At 42.9% G+C, this 25,856-nt stretch overlaps 3 protein-coding genes across 8 annotated transcripts in view; 1 reads left to right on the top strand and 2 right to left on the bottom strand.

Moving 5' to 3' along the window:
• Positions 1-92: 92 nt before the first annotated feature.
• yy1a (YY1 transcription factor a) lies at positions 93-4,260 on the bottom strand. The gene is made up of 5 exons (XM_085441883.1): positions 3,642-4,260; positions 2,547-2,697; positions 2,159-2,219; positions 1,848-2,006; positions 93-1,597 (listed from the first exon to the last, which is right to left on the bottom strand). Exons 1-5 carry the CDS (start codon positions 4,138-4,140, stop codon positions 1,415-1,417), a joined length of 1,053 nt encoding a protein of 350 aa, XP_085298009.1. The 5' UTR covers positions 4,141-4,260; the 3' UTR covers positions 93-1,414.
• A 716-nt stretch (positions 4,261-4,976) lies between these two features.
• On the top strand, positions 4,977-10,090 carry degs2 (delta(4)-desaturase, sphingolipid 2). The gene is made up of 3 exons (XM_085441884.1): positions 4,977-5,175; positions 7,652-8,394; positions 9,073-10,090. Exons 1-3 carry the CDS (start codon positions 5,094-5,096, stop codon positions 9,214-9,216), a joined length of 969 nt encoding a protein of 322 aa, XP_085298010.1. The 5' UTR covers positions 4,977-5,093; the 3' UTR covers positions 9,217-10,090.
• A 1,423-nt stretch (positions 10,091-11,513) lies between these two features.
• The window catches only part of evla (Enah/Vasp-like a), a 38,436-nt gene continuing 24,093 nt past the window's right edge, over positions 11,514-25,856 (bottom strand). For 3 of the 6 annotated variants that reach the window (XM_085441875.1, XM_085441874.1, XM_085441878.1), the window contains exons 4-14: positions 20,866-20,923; positions 17,927-17,982; positions 16,114-17,049; positions 14,557-14,756; positions 14,305-14,420; positions 14,041-14,068; positions 12,739-12,781; positions 12,575-12,635; positions 12,295-12,352; positions 12,145-12,202; positions 11,514-12,063 (exon numbers count right to left, since the gene is read on the bottom strand). In XM_085441875.1, the coding sequence (XP_085298001.1) occupies positions 12,026-12,063; positions 12,145-12,202; positions 12,295-12,352; positions 12,575-12,635; positions 12,739-12,781; positions 14,041-14,068; positions 14,305-14,420; positions 14,557-14,756; positions 16,114-17,049; positions 17,927-17,982; positions 20,866-20,923 (1,652 nt within the window). In that variant the 3' untranslated portion in view covers positions 11,514-12,025. Of the gene's footprint in view, positions 12,064-12,144; positions 12,203-12,294; positions 12,353-12,574; positions 12,636-12,738; positions 12,782-14,040; positions 14,069-14,304; positions 14,421-14,556; positions 14,757-16,113; positions 17,050-17,926; positions 17,983-20,865; positions 20,924-24,924; positions 25,233-25,856 lie in introns of those variants that run through there. The other 3 variants (XM_085441877.1, XM_085441879.1, XM_085441876.1) reach the window with 2 other exon arrangements.

The following is a 25,856-nucleotide window of genomic DNA, read 5'->3' as shown; positions in this document are numbered from 1 at the left end:
ACAATGGAGGTTTTAGTTTTGTTTTTTAAATTAAGTATAAAATATTTGAGAATGATTTCAAACTGAGAACAAATGACACCGTTTTGCATTGGTAGTGCAAGGGGGAAACATTTTAATCACTGATTACTATTGAAAATCACATGTCTATGATCTACAGGATATTGTGTTGTAGAAAATGAAAATATGCAGAGACCACCCAGTCACATCCTCGAAACACACTCGTGAGGAAGAAAGGGAGGAGGTAAAACAAACCGAAACCTCTTCGAAGAAGAGCTACAGAGACAATCTGACTACATACATCACCACAGAGCCTACAGCCCCTTTCAGACATGCAATCCCTTTCTTTAATTTTGAGGGCACCTGAATGCGTCACCTGCCCAAGTGCATGTTCACTTATCCTTAAATGGCAATCTTGTTAGGTCGGACCTGGAAACGTTTACTTCTAACTTTTCAAGACAAATCTGAATGCATGCAGTCAAATTAAGAGAGGAGCATCTGAGTGATTTTGACTGTGCATGATTCCATTTAAACTTTTCTTTGAAGCTGAACTCATGAGGGAATGCCCTCAACAGCAATACATACAAATCTCTCCAAAATCAGGTTCTAATTTATGATAAAGACATTCCTCTTTCAATAAACAGAAGAGACATCTCTCTTTCTCTGAGCCTGTGTGCAGCTCTCTGAGCAGCACATATACACACAACCTGCTCTTAGTGACAATGACAGAAGAAACTAAAAACACAGTGAAAAGAGTCGATCCTGAGAAAACCTGCTGTCACAGAGTCAACAAGGCTTTTCCAGGAAGGGCAAGTACTGCATGCGTACTGCGACTCTGCCAATCACTGTCATGTGTGTCTAAATAAAACTTTGAGAAAAACATAAACATAAAAATGACCTACATTTGAAGGACAGAAAACCATTACTTTCACAGATCCCATGTCTGAAAAGGGCTTTGTTCATTAGTGTACAATATGCACACTTGGGGAAAAGTACAAAATTGAAAATATGTCATTGCTAAGGATTGACGCAAATTTGAAGAATATTGCAAAAACATTTTTTTTTTTTAAACTGCTCGTCTTAAGATATAAATAAGTTTCTTGGGTGCAGATCCATGAAATAACATCTCCACAAGAAGAAACTGTTAAGTTGTTCCATCCAGGTAGAGCCAAAGTAGGGTAAGAGGCCTGAGGGGGTTGGGGTTCTCACAAGTTGCTTGTTGAAAACCTCTGTGTATCAAAAAGTTTGTGAAGACGCCTTTTTCCGTTTAAACGTTTTACCCTAGAGGCAACACAAAGGGACTTCTTATGTCACAACAAAGCAGGCCAAGGGATCATTTGGCTGTCGAAGGAGCGGACATACAGGTCAAATCCTCCAGTGTTTCCTTGTGTTGTCGTTCGTCTGAAGCGCGGCTCATTCACTGGTTATTTTTGGCTTTGGCGTGTGTGAGGATGTGAGACTTCAGGTTGGTGGACTGGGCAAATTTTTTGTTGCAGCCATCAAAGGGGCAAACATACGGACGGTCTCCAGTGTGAATACGCACATGTGTGCGCAAGTTAAAGTCCAGGGAGAACCGCTTGCCACAGCCCTCAAATGTGCACTGGGAAAGAGACAGAGAGAGTGTTAATGCTACTTCATGTCTCAACTTAGCTCATGTATAACTTAGCTCAGTAGCCTTATGATGAAATAGCAAAATTTGCATATAACCACTCTTAAAACACACAAACCCAGCCGAGTAAGGTAAACACTTCCATAAGTATTTTTATGTCCTACTATTAAATCAAAGTAAATATTTGCAGGCTGTCTGAGAAAGCCAAATAACTGATAGCCTGCCACGTGTGAGACCTCACCTGGAAAGGTTTCTCTCCCGTGTGTACGAGTTGGTGCCTCTTCAATTTCGAACTCTCGACAAACGCTTTGCCGCACTCTGCGCAGACGTGCACCCGAGGTCCGTGGGTGTGCAAGTGTTTCCTCATTGCAGAGTTGTCCCTGAACATCTTGGTACATCCCTGACAGGGAAGAGGAAACACAGTTAGTTTAACTTGTTTGCACATAATGGCATGCCAATGCATAACACACTTGCATATTCTCAAAAGAGGTGTCATAACAAATACACAGCAATCAGCAAACTTCTGAGCTGCAACATGCAGAGCACACGCACTTTGTGTGGACAGGCTATCGTCCTGGGCGCGTCATCTTCTTTTACTTTTCTCGGCTTCATTCTGCAACAGAAATGGAAGTAGCTGCATGTAAACTAGCTGCATGTAAACTAGCATTAGAAAACAGATAAATAGCATTTATTTGCATACAGTGCTATTTTTTTTTTTTGCATTTTAACACATGTAAATGCATGCATTTACATGTGTTAAAGTGGAGTTGCATTTATGCTCAATGTTGCACTTCACACAAAACAAAACTAGAGTGTGCAAAACTGCATCTAATCTATCAGGTCTGCAGAGTTTTCAGCAGTGTTGCTTGTCTGTCTTTCATGGAGCCAATACAGTTTTGTTTTGAAAGCTGCAATGTGTTTCAACATTATCACCACTTACCTTGCAAACTCTGCCAGCTGTTTGGGGTCTGACAGGTCAATGCCTGGGATGCCTCCAGGAGGAAGCTTTTTCCCTGTCATGTATTCCGAATAATCTGGAGGAGAGTTTTCTCCTGTGATTTGCTCCTCGTGGTCTATGTCCTTTTTGTCATCTAAAAGATAGAGGAACAGTTTTTAAAAGAAATCCATAACTACAACAGTGCATTTTGAGCTCAATGTGCCCTCACTAATTTCCTACTTAAATATTACGGAAAATCCGGTTGTTGCTAAATAGGTGATTTCTGTTGAGTTGCAAATGGTTTAATCTCAAAAGTACACTATAAACAGTTTTCCAAACAGTATGAATGGTGCATTTGTGTGACAGTCTATTCAACATAAAATGTGAGGAAAAACAGAAAATTTAAAAGATTTTGCGTTAAATACATAACGATTCACTGTAGAAACGCAAGTAAGGTGAGGTTGGCTGCACAAAGTTTACAAAAAATGTTTTCCAAATAAAATTTAAATTAAAACTCGGTGTTTTTTTTTAATCATCTCAATTTTCATTTTCTCCATGTGTTGAATAGCCAGTTCAAAACCAGTTTCTATATCAAGCTGATAAAATCACACTTTTTAGGGTTCACGCAAAGAATTAAAAAACATGATACAGTTTCCGAAACAAAATACATAGTTTATTGTACTTTTAAAATCATGTGACTAAAAACGCGTGACTAAAGACGAAAAACTGTAATGTTTGAGGGGTTCCTGAATGCACCACCTCCACCGACTTCGCTGAGCTGAACTGAACTGCGCCACAGCGGCCTAGCGGAGCTAGCTGCACTCGCTCCCACTCTCGCCGCCATCTTCGTCGGCCAAATAAACGCCATTTTTTCGGGCCGCCATACTTTCTAGACCGGGGAAATATGGCGGCGCCCATCGACACATAAAACATGGCTTCCCATAAAAACAAAAACATTTCAAATGGAGTTTAAGTGGCTCGGAGTTGGGGAATGTTTCCTACTTTGGCGGAGGACAAGGCCCCAGCAGGGCCCAGTCACACGACACACATCCTGAGAACAAAGCGAGGCGCCAGCTTGCAGGAATTCACTTAACTTACCCGATGCCCACATAGTGACTGAAAATTCCCCCTCCAACGTCTTTATCTGGACCTGCTTCTGTTCCCATTTTCTGCCCATTTCTCCCCCACTCAGGTAGCTCTTTTTGCCCGATTTCTTTCCGCTTCCAGCCTTCTTCATCCGGCCTGTTGACGAGCTTTTCCCGGCCACAGTAACCAGAGTCTGTTCGATATAGTCCTCCTCCACGGCGGGCACTGGGATAAGAATTTGGTCCTCGAAACCATCATCTGTGTGCAGTTCGGAGTCATCCTCACCCACCACTTCTTCTCTCGTCTGCACCAAAATCACCTCCTGGTGCGGGTGAATCGAGTTCGGATCATCTGTATCGAGAGGCTGTAAGGCGATCATAGGCTGGTGCTCACCGTCGTCTCCAACAACTGTGGTCTCGATTGTCTCTACTTCGATTTCGTGCAATTCAACTATTTCGGCCGGCATTTCTGAGCCATCCGTTTCTATGTACAGGGTGTCCCCCGATGCCATGATAACTTTCGTGTATTGCTTCTTCCTATTGCTATTTATTTTACACTCTAGCCTTCCCTCCTCTCTACTCTCTATCGGCCCCCCCTCTCGCTCTCTCCGACAACAACTCCACAGTCTCACTAGTGTATTCTCGCCGCCACAACGCTCCAGTTCTGAAATCTCGCGAGATTCAAGGAAAAAGTGCCCTGACAGGTAGATTATGTTTAGTTCACAGATTATTACACACACATTTTTATGAAATAAATATAAATGTGCATAATACACATCTTCTATGAATGTCTTTATTTGTAACATACACATCATTATACATTATGGGTTCACAGTTTGTGGGTTTTTTTTATCATATAGTAAAATGCGTTTTTTGATGATCCAGTTTATAAATTAAATAAAGGGGACAAGTTATTGTTTTTGTTTTTCTTATCAAACTTAGAAATATTCAATTTACAAATACATCAAACAAAAAAGCAGCAAATAACTGAAAAGCGGGAAAGCTTGCTATTTTTTCCATGCCAGATAATTTGTGTAGTGGAAACAAATGAGTTGGAAATGTAACAAAAGAAGCACATAAACACTGATATCTAACCTTAAAGCAAAAAATTCTGACCTTGACAGTTACAATATGTAACTGTGTGTAAGCTGTGTGTGTTTTCCAGTTAAATTCTTCACTCATTCTTTGAGAGTATATGCCTACTGTAGTACCACTACAGTCCCACCTCCCCTTAATACAACATATTAAAAAAGGTTTCTAGTCTCCACGACAGAAAACACTCGCTGCGGGGTTGCATACATTTCAGCAGGTGCACAAGCAGGTTTGCCCTGCGTCAACTTTCGGAGGAGGGGCGTGAGACCACACCCTAAACCTTCTGTCTGCAACCTGTCAAGGTGGGTGTGTCCCGATACTTCGAAGGTTTGATGACACGGAGCCGGATGCCTCACACGCAGAGTAGATAGCCATGGGGAAGACAGGTGGAAGAGGCGACTTTGAATGGGTCTACACTGACCAGCCGCACACTTCAAGAAGAAAGGAAATTCTGGGTAAGAAATGACAGAAGATTTTTTTTTTTTAAAACAACCCAAAAAAGTCCAGATTGTTTTTTAAAATCCGCCAGAAACTGCGCTTTAGAAGTCAACGTGTTAACAGTTGAGGTCAAATTTTTTTTTTCCCTGTCTATACTCTACTTATAAAACTGTAGCCGGTTAAACCTGTTTACAAGCAGTTGCTTAACGAGCTATCAGCTCACAGTGGATGCAGTGAAAACGTAGAAACGAACATGCCGCTCATGATAAACACATAGTTTTATTACTTGTACTTGAAGTTACGCATACTTGTACTGTTTTAGGTGCGACGAGATCGATTTACTTATTACTTTAAATCCGTGTATTTATTGGCGAAGGTATAGCGTGTACCTGGAGTGTACTCCAGTTAAAATCAATGCAAACGAACAATTAAATAAATACGAGTACAGCGTGCTGTGAGTGGAATTTCAAATCTGATGTTGCAGTCTTCATGTTTACTTTTGATTGCGGTTTTAAAACTAAAGTCAGTTATTTCTTAAAAGGAAACACGGGTTATGAAAGAGGATTAGCATGTTTCAAGCTCGTGATAGTGACACATTTAATTCACTTCAACATTTCTTTTTTTCGAAACCCCCTAACTTGTGAAATAATAGGAATGTAGTGACAGTTCACTTTTCCAAATCATGACTGTCACACTCTGAATGCTACTCCTTAAATGATAAGAAAGGTTTTACAGGTTCCTGGGAAATCCTTTAATCATGACACGAATGAGCCAACAGAATGTATCCAAACTGTTTGGAGTTTCCATTTTATTTCTTTTTATTTTTCCCTTGCCTATAAAATATGTATCACAAACTAATAGGTTATCTGATCCGTCATTTGATCCATTTTAAAAGCTCTGCTGCTGAAGTGTATTTAATCTTGGCTTTACCCAGTATTTGCATGCTTACTTGGGTGTGAAAGACACACCTAGTAGGTGGTGGGTTTCTTGACACTACAAAATCCTAAATTATTAAACTGTTTATTGTCCTCTGCTCTGAGGGGACAGGGATGTGGTGGAGAAATGTGTTAGAGGTAATTGTGCTTCAGATCCTTTTACTTTACCATTTGATGGAAGGGGCACCTTTTGAACAGTTTAATAAATTAAATGGCTTTTTTTTTCCACGTCTGCAGACTGAAGGTTCAGGCGGGACTCACAGGCCATAAACTTAACATTATACTGCACATTCAAAGGACAGCAGTACCTGCCATTACAGATGCTTATGAGACCACACATGTGATCAACCACCACATGTTGAACAGAATAATGTGTGAATTAATTTTGGCTGATACTCTATGCTGGAAAATGATCTAACAGTAAGGCAAATGAAAGGCCTTTCTTGTTTGACATGATGAAGTCAAAATTCTCTAATGGCTTTACAACATGTGTTCTGCATGGGCACATTAAGAAGTTATTACTGGAGTTTTATGATGCCTGGTCATTGATTTAACTTCATACCCTGGAGGCAGGCTGTGACAGCATCTGAAAATTTATGGTCCATAAACGGCTTTAATTAGGAAAAAGGGAAGGACGCTCTGGAGGTGAGCTCACATTGAGCCACAGATTTGAAAGCAATACTAATGCTGATGTAATGCTTGTATGTTGATGAATGATTGTTTCACAATGGGAGACTGCAGGGAAGCAACAGGGAATTCTTGTTGGGTAAACATTCGTAGAATAAAGGGGATTTGGTCCGTAGAGGAGACTATCAAAATATGAAACGGTCACGGGGACCCAGCCCCAGTATCTTTAATCTATTAGTCACCAAGGTAAGAAAGTTTTGCATAGAGACATTACACAACCTGAAACTAAGGAAGTAGGTCAGATTTGCATGCAACATCCCGCAATGGTGTGTGGCTAACTTTGATGTAATGCATGATAGGATATGCTCTGTATGGTGTGATTGTAAAGTCTTAGTAGCCGAATCACTTGGCACAAAGCTTTTTCACTTACCTGCCCAAATTTCTTTGCTGTTCCCATAAGGTGGGGCCAGTGCAACAAATCAGAACCTGTATGACCTAATTATTTAAATTTTTTTAATTGTAAAAGTCTTTTTTTTTTAAAAAAAGAAAAAGAAAAAAAAGAATGATTTTTCAAATGCTCTTTTGTTTCTCCCTGAGTTTCATTTCCTGCAGCAAAACAACACCTCTGCCAATTAAAGCTGACTTTTCTCAGCATGGTTTTCCCAAGAGAAGGGCAGCTACCTCACAGCTTGTTTGCTGAGAGCAACCTTAGGAAAATTACTGTGAAACATATGCTGTGCAAGTCACTGTTTCAGAAAAAATAATTAATTCATTTCTTTTATCCTCATTTTCTTCACTGCTTCCTTTAATCTATTATTCCCTTTCCTCACATGTCCTCTGCCACTCCTGCGATTTCTTTCTTTTTCAACAATCGCATTACTCCTGCCTTTGCTCTTTTCCATCCCTCTTTTTTTCTTGCTTCTCTCCTCAGCCAAATATCCACAGATCAAGTCTCTGATGGGTCCAGACCCCCAGTTGAAGTGGGTGGTATCGGGCATGGTCCTGACCCAATTCCTGGCCTGCTTCCTGGTCCAGGACCTCTCCTGGAAATGGATCTTCTTCTGGGCCTATGCATTTGGAGGCTGTATTAATCACTCCCTGACTCTGGCTATCCACGACATCTCCCACAACGTGGCTTTTGGTAACAAGCTGGCGAAGTGGAACCGCTGGTTCGCCATGTGGGCCAACCTACCCATCGGGCTGCCCTACTCTGCCGCCTTCAAAAAGTACCACATCGACCACCACCGGTATCTTGGAGGGGACCAGCTTGATGTTGACATACCTACAGACTTTGAGGGATGGTTCTTCTGCACCCCAGCCAGGAAGATCCTCTGGCTCTTCCTCCAGCCATTATTCTACGCCCTGCGCCCATTAGTGGTCAACCCAAAGCCAGTCGGTCGGCTTGAGATCCAGAATGCAATGGTTCAGCTTGTAGTAGACCTAATTATCTACTATTTATGGGGGGTGAAGCCCATCGTTTACCTCATTGCGGGATCTATCTTGGGTATGGGACTGCATCCGATCTCTGGACATTTCATAGCTGAGCACTACATGTTCCTTAAAGGACATGAGACATATTCCTACTATGGAGCGTTGAACTTGATTACCTTCAATGTTGGGTATCACATGGAGCACCACGACTTTCCCAGCATACCCGGCAGTAAACTACCTCAGGTGAGAACATATTACTGTTAGAAATAGATTTATAACAGTATAACTTTGGACTTGAATGTACTGAGCGTAGAAAAATGAGCACAGTTATATCACTGAATACTGTGGACAGATGATATGGGCCTCTCCTGACTTTTAGAACCTAAATACAACAGACACTGGGAAATGCCAAAAATCTAATTTCTTTTTCCCATTAACTGCAAGTATTTATGAGCTTAATGGGCAGGTTTTTTAAATGATTAACTGCCGCCTCTATCAGGACAGTGTTGGCACTTAATACAAGTTAACTGCCTTTAGGTTTGTTGACCACGAGTTTAAAGAACTCTTTAAAAATCTATTTTGTTTAGTTACATTTTAACCCCCGTTCACGCCCCCCTTTTCATTGTCTAGTAAAACATTTCAGTCAGGATATGTCGAGCTGCATTCACCCCGACGTACTGTTTTGTGTAATATCATACAATATGCTGTTCTGTTTGCACTTGTTCTAGTCAAATACAGTCATGTCGAATTAGGTCGAATAAATAAAAGCCCTCAAATCCTAAACACATTAACTCTGCACTTCAGATGCAGGCTTTACACTCACCATTTGCAATATTTACTCTTTCTACACCACCTTCTTTCTCACTGATATTTCTTCTCTTTCATTTTTAACTTCTGTTTTTTTTTTTTTTTAACTGGCAGGTCAAGGAAATCGCAGCCGAGTATTACGACTCCCTGCCTCAACACACTTCCTGGAGCCGTGTATTGTGGGACTTTGTGTTTGACGACAGCATCGGGCCCTATTCCAGAATCAAACGGGAGTACAAGCTGAGCAAACAGGAATAGATCTCCGATTGATTGATTGATCTGCTAAGCAAGAATGTGAATTGTAGTTGTCAGACGTCGGCTAACCACAACAGAAAGTCTAGTTTTGTTGCATAGTGTGGATGTTACCATACGTAAGCCCAATAACATGTTTGACATTGTTATCTAATCAGTGCTGCACTCGTGTTACTATAAGGCAATGTGCACATTTCAGCTGCATATTTTACACAAATGAGATTTCACCTCATATGACTGGATGTTATTTATTCCTGCTATAAAAAGACAGCCAGTGTCATTGTGCAATGTGGAAATCTACTTGTACCCAGAAAGCACAAAGAAGAATTGCGGAAAAAAAGAAGGTAAATTTTTTCTTATCTGTGACTGAAGGCGACATAAAGCCATAACTTCGGGATAAAGGTCACATACATTCTCATGTGGTTTTATGGAGATGTCACTACCCCATGCCGTTTAGTTTTCCTGATTGTAAGCGTTCGTCAAGCCTCGTGAGAGTTTCTGCAGAAGCACAATCGCTTAGATTAGCAGCTGCACATCCGTCATGCAGAACAATGCTGAAGTGGAAAATAAGCATTGAAACTTACCTTCCAGTAAGAGGAGCCTTTTCTTCTGTGATGCCTCGTTCTGCTTGGTTGCAGCTGCATCGCCGTACAAGGATTTTATCTCAGAGTGTTAGGCTTGTTAAATGACCATACTGGTGTTTCTTCAGGTTGAACACATGTTCATGAAGTATTCATTTACATCGGTGTTGCTAAGGAGCCTCTTATGACCACTCTTTGATCATACAGCTTTTCTGTTTTTGGATTTAGTGTTTGCCATTTTAAATTATTTTCTAGTGACACACTAACTGGTATAAAGAATAAAATACCATCCATCCATCCAGTCGCGTCCGCTTATCCTTAGAATAAAATACCAGCGTGTGAAATGACAAGAAGCACAGGGGTGAAAAAGAAAGCATCTACAAGAATCACAAGCCACCACAAACGGTAAATTACAAGCATGGCTACTGTTTTTATGCAGGGTTTGTGTTGTTTTGTCCACCCACTGACTGTTCAACCTAATGTATATTCAGTCTTAAGCATTATCTTGTTTATAAAAGTTCTATTTAAAAAAATGCACTACATAAAAAGTCTTTATAAGGAGAAACTCTGCATTCCTGAGTGTGTTAATGCTTTTGTCACTGTGGTATCCGAAGAAAAATATGCCTTCAAGCTTAAGACAAACTCGAAGATAGTGAGACACACACACACACACACACACACACACACACACACACACACACACACACACACGCACACACACACGCACACACAGTGAGCAGGATACTGTGTAGCTGACAATTTTTTTTTTTTTTTTGAATGAATGAATTTACTTCCAGCTTTTTAAATGAGAACGTAGTTGAGAGCGGACAGAGTGAACAGAATGCAACAACTGATATTCATCCAAAGCCTTCCTGCAAATACACATTTAGCTACCATCACAAAGGCCTACTTTTCATCTCTTGCACTTAGCTAGGTTTGCATATTGCCAGAGCAACCAATCCTCTTCACTTTTTTTTTCTCCCCACATTGCTACCATCATCAAGGTTAACATCTTGTAGAAAGGGAACGTTCATAGAAACAAACCACTATAGTAAATGTACCACCGTTTATATAGATTTTTGCATGTGTGTGTCTTTTTTTTTTTTTTTGTCCCCAAACCAAATAAACTTATTCATAGAGATGGGGTATTCATGCATACTTGGTGGGGGGTGGGGTTCACAAAGCATAGGGTGACTAATATATATAATACTACATTTTTTTTTTTATACCTAGGTAAAACCAGGTGGCACATTTAAAGTTATCGGCCTGTTTTTTGTGAATGATCCCCGAGTTTCAGTGATCTCGCACGTCCGAACAGTTACAGAGAAACCTCGGTCACACTGGAGTTGCAGAGCAGACTTTTTGTGTGTTGTCTGATTCATTGCTAAAAACAAAAAAAATTGTTATGCCTTTAAATATGGTGGAAATTAAGGTAATTCAAGTGGTTTAAGCTATTTTTTTCTTAAAGGTTAGATACACAACGCCAGTATGAGCAAGGTCGTAAAAAGTCTTTTTTTTCTTTCTTTCTTTTTTAAATATGCCAGTTGAGGGCAGGTGGGTATGCGGAGCCACTGTGCCCATATTGTGCTTGTTATCGTCAACGAGTTAGGGATAAACTAAACAAAAACAATAGAAAATATAAAAGGCTGACGTAGGGTGTGCAAGATTCCTTTCTCCCTCTAGAATATCAATAAAATACTCATTGTCATCAACAGCATCATCATCATTATCACCACATTTTTTAAATAATAAAACAGTAAAAACTTAGAAAACAAAAATATTTTCTTCTTAAGACTTGGACTGAACGGCAAACAAAGAGTTGCAACACTGGGCTGACTGAGTCTAGGTGCACAGAGAGGACCACAACACCAAAACTCAGCACGAACGTCCTTCTTTTCCTCACTTCTTCTTTTAGTCCATCTGTCAACCTCTGTTTGAGTTCAACCTGTACGTCAGTCTTCCTTTAATCCATCCCCACATTTCTTCTGCTCGTCCCTCTCGTTAATCCGCGCTCTCTTGTCTCTGTTTCTTCTTTTTATTGTTGCTGTCCAGCAGACTTAAATGTTGCCACAACGTCTCTGCAACTCGAACGATGGCGTCTATGAGGTCACAGAAACATTGAGAGAACATTCCCTGGTCCTCGCGTCTGTGCATCTGCGTGTCCGTCCTCCTCCAGCTCCTCCGTCGCTCTCCTCCTCCTGCTCCTCCTCTTCCATCTGTACGCTCGGATGAGATTAGGATGTACTGATTCTGCCAATTTCTTGTCTGATGGCTGAGAGAAAATAAAAAAAACAATTTAAGAAAAAAAAAGGCTACACTGCTGTTTAACTTCACAAGGACGGCTGCTGCTTACCGTTAATGATCTCGTCTTTCACTTTATGCAACTCGCGCACGACTTCGTCCAAAATCTCCTGCGGGGCAGTAAACAAGCTCGTGAGTCTCATTTCAGTTTCGCAGGGTGAACCCATAATGCGCTTTATGCTACATGGGAAGTTAAACCAACCTGTTTCATCCTGTCAAACTCTGTGTCTGCTTCACTAGTGCTGCCGATGGGCCTTACTCTGAAAGGCAAATGGGTGAAGTGACTAAAAACACAGTGGACAGTGAAGTAGAACAGGCTACATATTTTTATCATTTGCATTGATAAAAGTGAATTTTCAACACTTCACTGTTGCTCCAGTGAAACAAATTTATGCCTAAATCCCTGTGGGTAATGCTAGAGGTTTGATATCCATTTCATATTCAGAACATTGCTCCTCCTGCTCCTCCTCTTATCTACAGACCTGGACACCAGTGAGGACTTTTCTGCAGAGTTGGATCGCTCCCATGGCCTCTTCACAGCATCTTGCAGAGTAAAATACTTACAATCAGATAACGGGGCTACGCCACGGACTAAAATATACTGAAATATGTGCAGATAAAGCCGATAAAGCATCAGTGTTAATACCTGTTGAGTTCTGCTGACCTGATCCCCGACCACCTGAGTCATCCTTCAAGGAGAGACAGATATTGATTATCAGACATTGAGTATTGTTAATAACCGTAAGTAATTTCATACATCTCTGAAATATTTTAAAAACATCCTTAAAACAATGCACATTTTGGAAAATATCCTAGTCACGCTTCTAGAGCTTTATTTAAACACTGATACCAATCATGCCAGCAAAATGCCAAAATGTCATGGTCCTGGGCCATGTTGGCCTGTCTACTTGGCCTGTCTCGTTCCGATTATCTGTGTCAGCGGTGTTCCCCGTGTGCTCCCACTTCCCTCGTTAACCCTCTGTGTGTTTATGTGCATGTCTCCCTCAGTTCAGGGTCGCGTTGTCAATGTCTCCTCCCTGAACCTGTGTGTCTTTCTGTGTTCCCTCGGTCTTCTGTTAGTATTCCCAGTTTAGTTCTGTTTCGTTGTAAGGCCTGCAATAAAGCAGTGATTTTGAGTTCAGTTCCTGTCTCTGTGAGTTTTACATTTGGGTCCTCATCTGCCTCCACACAGCTAGTTCATGACACAAAAACTACAATTCCTGGACTGGTCGCTTGAGACCAGTGCTAACACTGAGTCAGTCCCATGTTAAAATGCTCAGATTTAGACCTTTAGAAGTCGTGTTTACACCCTGTTCTCCACAGCTTATTTATCCCTTTAGTGTGTGGGGGATGAGTTTCTTTCATAACTCATCAGCTGAACTGGATTGCGCCTTTAAGTCATGCGTTACTAAGGGCATGAATGTGCTGACTGACAAGTGACAAGTGTTGGGGCTTTTTAGTGTAAATGATCTAATCATCAGATAAGACAGTGTTGAAGTTTTGGTGAGTGAATCTTTGCTATTCTATTTATATGCTACTTAGCTCCAAGCACTGAGAAGCCATCCATGGCCATGTGATGCACAGATAAACTTTATGCATGCAATTTCCCAGTTTGACTCCAATCGTTGATCCAAAAATGATAACTTCTGGCTCCAAAAAAAATAAGCAACAACAATTACAGTGCTAAAAATATAAGTCCAGGTAACTGTGGCGAGGTCCATGTTTTATATCAGGTCTGTAATCTCTATGCTAAACATAAGATCTGTCAATAACTTGTTAGTTTAGCTGTTATCATCTGTTTTTCAAAGGTTGGATATCTCTCTAGGCTTGAGTCTCACATTTAAAAGAATGAATTGAAACTGGTATCTTTTCTACCAGCTCTCGATGATAAAGAAAATAAGGGAAATTCCCAAAAATGTTGAGCTATATCTTTAAGCACAAAACTTACTTCATCAGGTTTCTCAGAAGCTTTTCGTCTAAAAGAGAAAAGGGAATGAGGAAACTGTGTAAAAAGAGTGAGCTTTCAGTGAGAATTCAGAAACTAGTATGAATAGATTGTGACACGGATATGATACGAACCCAGAAACATTTTTTTCGATAGATATTTACTGTAAGGAAAACAAAAAGGCTAACGGAACAGGTTTCTGTGTCACTGCATGATCTGACAGGTGAAGGGGTAAAAAGTTTGTGTGTGTTTAGAAAGTTGTTTGACCTGCGTGCTAGTAAGGCATTCATCTCCTGCATCAGTCCCTCCCCTCCGCCGCCACTGCCACCGCTAGACCGGTTGGAGTCACTTTTGCCACTAGAACCAGGAGGGCTGCTCTCATCCTAAACACAGACACATTACAAAAAGGTTTCCTTTTTTTCTCCCGTGGGGGTAGGTGGAACCTTTCTGCCTAAAATATGCTAATAACATTCCCTTGCTTTAGTCTGAACCTCCTCAGACTAAAGCAGGGAGGCTCACCCTATTCACTTTACGTAGCTTGGCTCCAGCCAGTGCCGCAGCCAGTCCTGAGGGTTGGTGTTGGACCCCAGGTGGGCCACCAGGAGGCCCTCCACCAGCGGGTAATGGAGGGGGCATGGGTGGCGGCACGGCCATTGGGGGTGGTGGACCAGGTGGTGGTGGTGGGGCTGGAGGACCAGCCATAGGTGCTGGAGCTGCGGCTGAAGGAGGTGCAATAGAAAGCAGAGATGGGTTACGTGCAGAGATGAGAACACTTGGGAGGAGTAAGATTAAATCCTGATTAAAGGTTGGGGGCCTGACATATATATATATATATCTATATCTATATATATATATATATATATATATATATATATATATATATATATATATATATATATATATATATATATATATATATTTTGTGGGAAGGTTATGTGAAAGCCAGCTGATGATAGAGGTATGCTTTAAATTTTCCTACAGGCTTTGAATAATTCCAGGACCAGCAATAAAACCAAAGATCTGACAGTAGCTTCAAATGTATTTTGTTCGATAACGGCAGATAGTCAAGTCAGGCAAAGTGAAAAACCTGCACAGCAGGAACGACTTCAGGTCCACTGACTTGTCAATACAATCCTGAATTCCTGTGTTTCTTCAATTTTAGGGTTGTGCGCTGTAACTGTGTGAAGCATGATTTGCTGGGAATCTTGAAGAAATTGTCAGCAGCAAAGGCCTATTGTTCTGCTGCATTGAGCTACATTGACGGAAATATGTATATTTATAAAAAGAGGCGCGTAAATGTTTGTCTTAAAGGCTCTGCACACCTACACAAGTATATTACATTTCTGCTTGATTATATACCTGGTGAGACGGAAGTTGGTTGAAGTTCTCCTGGGAATTACACTGTCATAAAACCAATAGCACTAATAACACATGACTCATTGTCATGTGTTATTAGATACCAACAGGGAATTTGTTCGGTTAGAATGACATCAATCCTAAACATACTGTGGAGCGGATCGCTGTGAGTCGGGAATAAAGAGGCTGAAGCAACCGAGAGAGCTTATAATGGCAGAAGGAGTGCGGAGAGTTATGCAAGATTTGAAAACATTCCTGCCAAGCACAGTGAAAATGTGTGAGAGTGCGAAAGGAGAACTTGGTTGTTTTAAAGGCAGAAGGTGACGTTTTGTTTTGTTTTCTAAATGGATGAATCCGTGTCATATTAAAATATCTTCTCTTTACTTTTAGTGCCTAAAACGACTGGACAGCACTGCACGTCTCGCCCTGTAAGTGGGACAGCTTTACACAGATTAAGCAGACTACGTTCACACCCTAGCAATCCTGAGAAGTAGTCTGATGACACCCTGTGAGAAAACTGTGGGTGGACCTCTGGGTGTGTTTGGGCTTTAACTGCTGATACCACACATATATTTTTCATGTTCTTGTCTAACAGTGCAGGTGTGGTGCATTTAACAACCTATTCTACACACACACATACACATACACTATTTACACACACTATGTAAACATGTCCCTCTGCTGAGGGACTACCTCCTCCGCTCTCCTCCTCATACTTACTGCTGCTGGTCATGGGGGTTGGCTGGGGGACAGGGGAGGGGGTCTTCTTGGGCGAGCCCCCGTCAGACATGGCAGTGTAAGAGGGGGGCGAGGAGGAGGAGGAAGAGGTGGTGGTGGTGGTAGGGGGCTGGGCCTGCTGGTGGTACACCTGCTGCTGCTGATGCTGTTGTTGTTGCTGCTGCTGTGGGTGGAAAGTGGATGGGTACTGGGGCTGGTGGCTGGGGGGAGGGCCTGGGGGTGTCTGACTTGTGAGAGGGGGCAGTGGGATGGCCTCGCAGTACTGTGGTGTGAGTGGCAGGTGCTGAGAATGAGGGGAGTAGGAATCGTCTGGCTGGCCGTTGGAGTGAGGGTGTGGGTGGTGCTGAGGGTATTGGTGAGGGGTTGTAACGGTATTGGGATCGAAAGGTGGGGGCTTCATCCTAGTGCTTACAGGTGGGAGGGGGTGAGCCACCGGGAGGACCGGCTGCGGGGGCAAACCCTGCTTCACCGGCATGGCCATCATTACTGGGGGGGACGAGGACTGGGGAAACTGGGCGTACATTTGCTGCAAGTGTGAAGCAGACCAGGTGCCGTGTTTAGGGGGCAGCATGGTGTCTTGTTGCTGTTGTTGCTGTTGAAGGTGAAGGTGGCGGGCTGCGGTGGGTGGAGATAGGGGGATCTGACGGACCTGTCGGCCCTGGGTGGTCACTCCTGCCTGGACTGGGGAAAAGGCTGATGCGAGCGAGGTGGAGAGCTGGGAGGAGAGCTGGGCCTTGTCCCTAGCGGCTCCCGCCTCCTTCTCCTGAGAGGGAGACATGGAGGCGGAGGTGGGAGGAGAGGAGGATGCCACGCGGACGTAGGAGGGTGGCAGTGTGCTAGCTCTGTAATGTCTGTACTCGGGAGGAGTGTCTGGGTGGATGGGAGGGGTGGACACTTTATATTGGAGAGTGGAAACGACTGTGACGGGCAGAGAGAGAAAGACAGAGAGAGGAGAGAGAGAGAGGAGGAGGAAGAGGAGGAGATGCAGACGAAGGAGGGCAACAAACAAAGGAAAACAGAAAAGAGATAAACGTGAGAAGAATGAAAAGCAACCAACTGAGCAACCAAGCAAGTAATGATGAGAAAATCAGGAGCAGTCCAAAAAACAGAAGCCAATAGCAAATAAGAAAGAATCAAAATATTGTAAAAAGAACAAGCAGCAGAATGCAACATGACTGAGCCATGATCGGAAAGCATATGGCATTTCCCCCCCCCAACAGTAGCTGGAAGAAAGAGATGGCAGTAGAGCATGTTGCAGGGGCAGGGGAGCACTGATATTGCCGGTGGCGGCAGGGACAAAAGGAGGATGTTTAAGTCTGTATGGATATTTAACAGGCAGACTTGAACATTTATATGTGTGCATGGGTTCAAAAAAGCATAAGGGCATACAGACTGGGGAGTCGTGGTTGAAACTAAGGGGGGAAACACTAACACAAACCACACTGGGGAAGCCTATTTACCTCTAGGACCTGCTAGCATGGAATCTCTGCTATGTATTAATGATGAAATCACTTGTTTGCTCTGGGAAAGTAAAGTGTGCTTTGCCTGACTAAATGGCGATAACGTCCATCATGTAATGGAAAAAAACAAAAAAAACAAAAAAACAAAAAGCGGGGCAAACAGTTTGTTTACTGACAGCCAGAGTCAGTAAAATGTTTGTGTAGCTAGGTGAATACAAACCCTTCCATTCATTTTGGTCTCTAGAGCTTCCTGTTAGTGTGTGAGTGTGAGCGCGAGTGTCAGAAAGAGTGCATGTTTATATATGAGGGTGTGGGTGTGTTTGTCTAAACCTCACCTGATCCTGACGTCCGTCGCTCCCTCTCCTTGTGCATCTGATGTTGCTCCATCATCCTATCAAGTGCAAGGTTTTCACGACTCTTTAAAGCTGCAGTTTGTGGCGATAAATCAGCCTAATGTGTAGCTTTGACTGTGTCTCTGTTAAAAACACTACTAATCGTTTTAAAGGGGACCTGTTATGCTAATTTAAAATCACAGATGGTATAACAAGCAGACGCATCTACCGTGACATCATCCAATCATTTCTAAAGGTCTCATTGTAAACAGTTGGCTCATTAGCTAACCAGTTGTTAATAAGATAATCCTCCGTTTTGAAACCTATCATGACAAAGATTTAGAAAACAAATTTCAGTTTTTATTCAATATGACCCACAATGACTGACTAAGCCCATAAACTCAACAGGAAAGTGTTTACTGAGGTCAAGTCAGAAAACTATTCTCCCATAGACTTATAGTGGAGCGCAAATCTTCTTGCAACCACAGCTATCGCCATCTGGTGGCCTTCAGTTAGAATGCAGGTTTAAGACACTTCCACATTGATTTTATTTTCTTGAACTGGAAGCTACCTCCATTTATATCCTTACACTCTGCTATAGAAACTCGTCATGATTCAAAATGTTCCATTGTTCGTCCTAGACTAGGCGTTTGTCAACCCCTATCCATTTTCTACATCTTATCTGTGGCCAGGATGCGGGGCAGCAGCCTAAATAGAAGAGCCCAGACCTCCGTCTAGCCCAGCCAGTGCTACCAGCGTATCCGTGGCAACACAGAGGGGTTCCCAGGCCAGCCAAGAAACATAATCACCTGAGTCCTGAGTCTACCCCGGGTCCTTCTTCTTGTTAGGACATGGCCAGAACACCTCGCCCAGCAGGTGCCCAGAAGGCACCCTAACCTTGCTTTAGCTCCTGCGCGGACCAACTGTGTGGGGTGATGGAGCACCTCTTCAACCTGAGCCTGAGGTTGGGAAGAGTCCCACAGCTCTGGAAAACCTCCTGTGTTGTACCAGTGCCAAAGACTTCACGCCCCAAGGACCTCAACAGCTACAGGCCGGTGGCTCTGACATCCCACCTGATGAAGACCCTGGAGCGGTTGGTCCTGGCTCAGCTTCGGCGCCTAACAAGCTCATCACTGGACCCACTTCAGTTTGCCTACCAGCCTGGCATTGGCGCGGATGATGCCGTCATTCACCTCCTACATCGTTCCCTCGCTCACCTGGAGACCGCTGGAAGCACTGTGAGAATCATGTTCTTTGATTTCTCCAGTGCCTTCAACACTATTCTTCCCTCGGTTCTGAAGGACAAGCTGGAGAACTCTGGAGTGGACCATCACCTCACTACCTGGATTTTGGACTACCTCACCGACCGACCACAGTATGTGAGGACTCAGGGCTGTGTGTCGGACAGGGTCGTCTGCAGTACGGGGGCCCCACAGGGAACGGTTCTGGCTCCGTTCCTCTTCACCATCTACACTGCAGACTTCTCCCACAATTCCACCCAGTGCTTCCTGCAGAAGTTCTCTGATGACTCTGCAATAGTCGGCCTCATCACTGATGGGGACGACAAGGAGTACAGAGGACTGACTCAAGACTTTGTGGACCGGTGCCAGCTGAACTACCTCCAGATCAACGCCAGTAAAACCAAGGAGCTGGTGGTAGACTTCCGCAGGCACAAGCATTCTCCACTGCAACCACTGAACATCCAGGGTATGGACATTGAGGCTGTGGACAGCTACAGGTACCTTGGTGTTCATCTGAACAACAGACTGGACTGGACTCATAACTCAGACGCCCTCTACAGGAAAGGGCAGAGCAGGCTGTACCTGCTGCGGAGACTCAGGTCGTTTGGGGTGGAGGGCCCACTCCTGAAGACCTTCTATGACTCTGTGGTGGCTTCTGCTATCTTTTATGGTGTGGTCTGCTGGGGCGGCAGCATCTCTGCTGGGGACAGGAAGAGACTGAACAGGGTGATCCGAAGGGCCAGCTCTGTTCTAGGATGCCCTCTGGACCCAGTGGAGGTGGTGAGTGACAGGAGAACGGCGGCTAAGCTGTCATCCCTGTTGGACAACGTCTCCCACCCCATGCAGCAGACTGTGACAGCACTGAGCAGCTCCTTCAGTGGGAGACTGCGGCACCCACGGTGTGGGACGGAGAGATTTCGCAGGTCTTTCCTCCCCACTGCTGTCAGACTCCACAACAAAGACTTTAACTGAACAAACACACACATCCACACATGTGCAATAACACTAAGTGCAATAATCTTTTCTGGCATCGTTGTATTTTTACTCAGTTGTATATAGCATTCGTATTCTATTTTTATCTTATTGTATATTTTTATTCTATTTTATTCTACTGTATATAGTATATTATTTTATTCTATTCTGTACAGTTGTGTACTGTATTTATTCTTATTGTATTCTAATTTTTGCGTCATAACTTTTGCACTGTCCACTTCCTGCTGTGACAAAACAAATTTCCCACGTGTGGGACTAATAAAGGTCATCTTATCTTATCTTATCTTATCCCTCATCCTTGAAACCAACTTTCTCCTGATTGGTTAACCCTCGCAAACAGGAGATTGTAAAATACGATGGATCGCTTCTGTATTTACAGCCAATGCCTGACATGTTTGCTGTTAGTGACATCATTCAGATCAAAGAGTGTCTACAGGGCTCTAAAGCCTCGCAGGCCCAAAGGGATTACCTGTGCATGCTGACTGGACTATTTGAATCATTGGCTCAAAAATGAGCATGCACCACTGTAACGGTATAAAAATATGACAGAAAATAAGAAAAAGCATAATAGGTCCCATTTAATACTTACACATTTAACATTAACTAGCGAGTTTGGATCTACAGACTAGCTTACTGTTTTGTAAAGTCTTCCACTAGCTTTACATGTTTTACACTATTTCTGCTCGTGCTCTCATTGTAAAAGTTTACCTCCTCTGTGCTTCGTTTTCGTCCGAGGAGGGCCCATTTTGGCGCTGCACGACTGGGCCTGAAAGACACAAAATAAGAGGAAAAAAAAGCAATTAAACCACAGAAATAATCAGCTTCTATGCGTGTACACGTAAGCCCTTATTACTGTTTTATTCATCTCCAACACTTTCCCCTTTGTGCTGAATATCACCCCTTATAGCACCACATACCAAACACTCGTTTGTGACCGCACCGACAGAAAAAAAAGCAAAGACAGCTTCAAAAATGTTCAACATTTCTCAGTTCAACAGGGAGTTTTTTTCATATTGAGACAAACCACATAAAAAAGGACTCAAATGACAGAAAACAGTTAAGTAGTGTGCTCAGGGAGAGAAGCTGAATAAACAGATAGCAACAGCATCATGTGAGGCACTGCCCTGGAGGCCTGCAAGCTGTTTATAATTGCTGAACAAGTTGCCAGCCACAGAAATTTCAACTGTGAAACACGAGAGAAAAGAACTGAAACAAGTGGAACAAACAGAAACCCGACAGAAAAATCTAAAAAATACTGCATATAGTGCAAAACAGCAAAATTCATTTAGTAAAATACATCTAATCTCTCTTGTTAGTAGCTGGTTTTGGATAATCAACATCAGCCACATGATCATCTCAGTTTAGCACTTTTGCTTGTTGACCAACTACAGACAGAGCGAAGGAGTCAGCACCTCATTCTGGAGCAGCTATTAACGGGGGGAACGCTTATCACATATCACCAGAATACCAGTCATTAAACTTCAACGCCCAGCGTGACATCAAGATCACCGACGGGTGATATTTCCGTTCGCTGCGTCTGGAGGATGTGGGGCAGCAGGCGGGGTGATGGGGGCAGTCAACACTGGGCACAGTCGCAGCTTGAGACGCTCAGTCTGGATCATTTCCCCCACGCCGTTACATCAGCAGCAGCAGCCTGAACCATTATTACGAGGCAGGATGAAGCCACGTTTTCATGTTGTTTACTCAAATTCTGACCACACCATCCGAATCCTCCAACAGATATCAAGACTCATCAGACCAGACAACAGTTTTCCTTCTGTTGTGCAGTGGAAAACACGTACAAATTGTAGCCTCACTTTTCTGCTCTTAGCTGATGGGAGTGGGCTGCTGTAGCCTGTCTGCTTCAAGGTGTTGTGCTTTCAGAATCTTCTGCATACTTTGGTTGTAACAAATGGTTATTTGAGTTACTGTCACCTTCTTAATAGGTCAAAGCAGTCTAGCCATTTTCCTCTGACCTCTGGCAACAACACTGCTCAATAGTTTCTCTTTTCAACATCCTTCACCTGCATGACATAATGCTGACTAAATTTCTGCTTTAACGAGCAGCTGAACAGGTGTACCTGTCGAACCGGTACAGTGAGAATACTCGGGCGCAATGGCGAGAAAGAAATTTAAATCCAGGGCTCACTTGTCAGTTACCACAAGCTACAATTCATGCTGACAAATTGAAAACGGTTTGGTTTTCGATTCTTTTAATGGCTCTTTAGCTTTAACCATACGCACAGAAGACAGAAGCGACAGAAGACTTGAACGTGTCTTTGACGCTCCCATAAATTCAGCTCGTTATCTCGTGGTAATTATTAACTTTCCTTCATGCACATGCTAACATCTACAGCATGTATTACTTTTAAAGTGATACTTCAGGGACTCAATCGTGAAACACGAGCCAGTTAACACAATATCAAGACTTCACAACCCTTCAACAAATAGTAACGTCGCAGATGTTAACGAGACACTCGTCAGCCTGCGCTGTGCTGTTTGTGTGTCCATGAATATGTATAAATGTGGGTTTGTTTGTATTTCTGCTGTTGACACGAAGCATCGTATATGCTTCTTCCTGTTGTCATGGTGAGGGCAAGGGAAGAACATGGAGCCCCGGGGGAGGATGGGACCTGATCATGCTTGTAGACATTTTACTGGAGCTAAGGAGCCCACTGACTGTGTGTACATTAGATGTGATGATAAAAACAAAGAAGCAGCTCTTCCTCCCCCTCCCTTCCATTAACACACACACACACACACACACACACACACACACACACACACACACACACACACACACACACACACAGATAACACATTACAAACAACAGCTACCATAGACGTAGGCACGAGGTGACAAAAACAGACAAATGGATACACAATGCTTTCTATCACCACAAATAAATTACTTTAAGTATTATGTAAATATGATTCTGATTTGTACTTTCCACTAAGCTGTCAGTTTAGATAACCTGCCTCATTTACTCAAGTAGAAACTACCATGAATTCATCACAGAGTGTAATGAGATTCTGCTTCTCCTTTCCCGATGTGTGCAACAACTCAGGTAGACTTCATAGCCTCATTATGGCTGACAGTGCAAATGTATGATACTTTTACTGCTTGTAATCACAGACTGTGAGTGTCTGGACAGATCGTCAGCCGTCTGGCCGGTAAGCTACAACCATCACTACAACCAGTGATGTAAAATAGCTCCTTAAATGCATTGCTCAGTAAAAAAGAGAACACTTGATTATCACAATATGACAGAAGGTCAGTCAAAGCAGTATGCTTGGTTAGCAAACACTAACCATTGTGAATTCATTCACCTGCTTTTGGTGCAAATGAAATTGACAGCAGGTGCACTGAAGAGAAAGCAACAAGAAGACCCCGAAAAAGGGAAATGTTTTACAGGTGGTAGCCACAGACCATTGCTCTCTCTTTACTCCTCGTGACAGTACCTGCAGCCCATTCATGTGGCACCGATAATCCACCTGCTTCAGGATGCTGTCACAGGAAGGTCTGCTGTGTCTCCTAGGTTAGTCTCAAGTGTGTCTGTTACACAAGGCGAGCTGGACAAGGCCAGAGAAGGGTATCAACGCAGCAGCAGGACCTGTATCTGCTTCTTTGTGAGAGGAGGATCACTGCCAGAACCCTAATAAATGACCTCCATCGGGCTATGTGCAGATTTCTCACCAAACTGCTCTAATCGGACTCCATGAGGGTGACACAAGGCCCCCACATCTTTAGTGGGAAATGTGCTCATAACCCGGTGCTGTCCACTCTACAGCCCTGCCCAGCTCTCCTCATATAATGGGATCTACTTCACAATCTCGAGACTGTGCTGGAAGACACAGCAAGCCTTCCTAGCAGCCATCCTGGGGGCAGAGGGCTGGTAGGAAGCCCCTGCCACCTAAATGGGTTGCAGGTCTGATGCTACCAGCAGTGACAAGGTCACAAACAAAAAGCAAGACTAGAGAAAAATCAGTGAGGCAGGATAAAGAGAGAGCATTGGTCTGTGGCTAAACCACTCTATTTCGTTGTTCCTTTCATTTGCACCAGAGCAGGCCAAAAGGATTCACAATGTTTTTTTTCCTTCCTAACTGAGCAGATTGAAATCCCTGCAGTTTAACTGAGTGTACCCATAATTCTTTTTGTTTGCTTAAAAAACAAAGTGCTGATAGATCAACTAAAAGCCCTGCAATAAAAACACTACTCAAGTAAATGTAGCATTTTATTGGTGTACCTGGTCAATGTCTAACAACTTTTTCTTGAGTGTGGTAACTTAGTGCAGGTTCACAGCAGACCTTCAAAGGGAAAGAAAGACAAATCTAGGGTTCTGACAATGATTAGCTGGAAATCTGTATCTTGAAATTTCCTTTCATGTAAAATACTGGACACACCTGTGAGTCTCAGGAGGTATTTAGAGAAGAGCAGAGTGGAGAATCTAACAAATGGCAGACAAAGAAAGATCTGAAAATGAACTGAACTGAATGTGTTGGATGTTTAACATGGAATGTAATGTAGAGGAAGTGCAAGGATGTAAAAACACTGAAACAAAGCTGAAGTTGCTCAATATTAGACCAAAGTGCACACATTTCACCACTGAAGGGAACACAATGCACAATTACCTTCATAACCAAACGATTCCTATCAAAAGAAATGGTGAATATTTAACTTCCCTCCATGTTTCCAACAGTCTCAGACGATCAAAGATATCCATAACTGCTGGATGATTTAATCAGTCATGCATGTATGGCACTTACTGAGGATGATGATGGCTGAAGAAACCTGCCTGAGGACTCCAGGTGAAACCTCTGGAGTGATCATGGTGGGAAACTTTCCACAGCCTACCAGCGATCAGTACTGCGTGACACTAGAGTGTCAGTGTGGAAGCTTAGCACAAACAGCGTTGTCGAGTAGGAACAGATATGTGTCCCAGGAGCAGAAATGCCTTGCATGTTGAGGCCCATGATCCCACATCGAAATGCACCCAAAAAAAGGAGAGCTGCCACATGAGCATGACGGGGTACGACATTCAGGCTCCCTATGAGATATTTTAGCCACCAATGGGGGGTGGGTCACAAGGGTGGGATGGGATGACACCGCAGTTAAACACTCACAGATATTCTCTCTCAGTATCTCCACAGTATCTATGCACAGACACTCACACACACATACACACACACAGAGCTTATAAGTAGCTTGTAACCAGAGATACTCAGGAGCTATTTAGTAAACCAGAGATAAGTGTGAGGTTAGTGTCAAATTCAGTTCAGGCCTAAACTGAATTTAGGCCTGAACTGAATTTATTCAGTTAGCTGTACAAAGAACTAAAATATCCTGATCTCTTTTTTGTCATTTTCTAAAAAAAAACATTGAAAAATCTCAAATTTCAGGCAGCCACCAACAGCCCTTTCATGTTGTTATTTTTACCTCTGCTGAGGAGATCATGCGATCAATTTTTTTTGTTTTCTTTTCTATGTATTTTCGTTTGTCTCTTGAAAGGTCAAGGGTGGATCTGCATGAAACCTGAAGTTACGGTTGGCACCACTCAAAGCAATACATTTTTTTGGAGTCAGAACAGAAACGGGATCTGAATCCTTAAATCTCTAGAATGGTTCTGTGCACAAATACATATAATAAAAAATATTAATCCAGGGACTCAATTCATGCCTGCTGTTTGGCTTACCGTTGA

Source organism: Copadichromis virginalis, linkage group LG19 (genome assembly GCF_057382275.1).
Source record: "Copadichromis virginalis isolate Kocher_CV1m ecotype Utaka linkage group LG19, C_Virginalis_male_GT1.1, whole genome shotgun sequence".
Classification (NCBI taxonomy): Eukaryota; Metazoa; Chordata; class Actinopteri; order Cichliformes; family Cichlidae; genus Copadichromis; species Copadichromis virginalis.
Note: the sequence above shows the minus strand (reverse complement) of the source record. Positions and strands in the feature narration are given on the sequence as shown.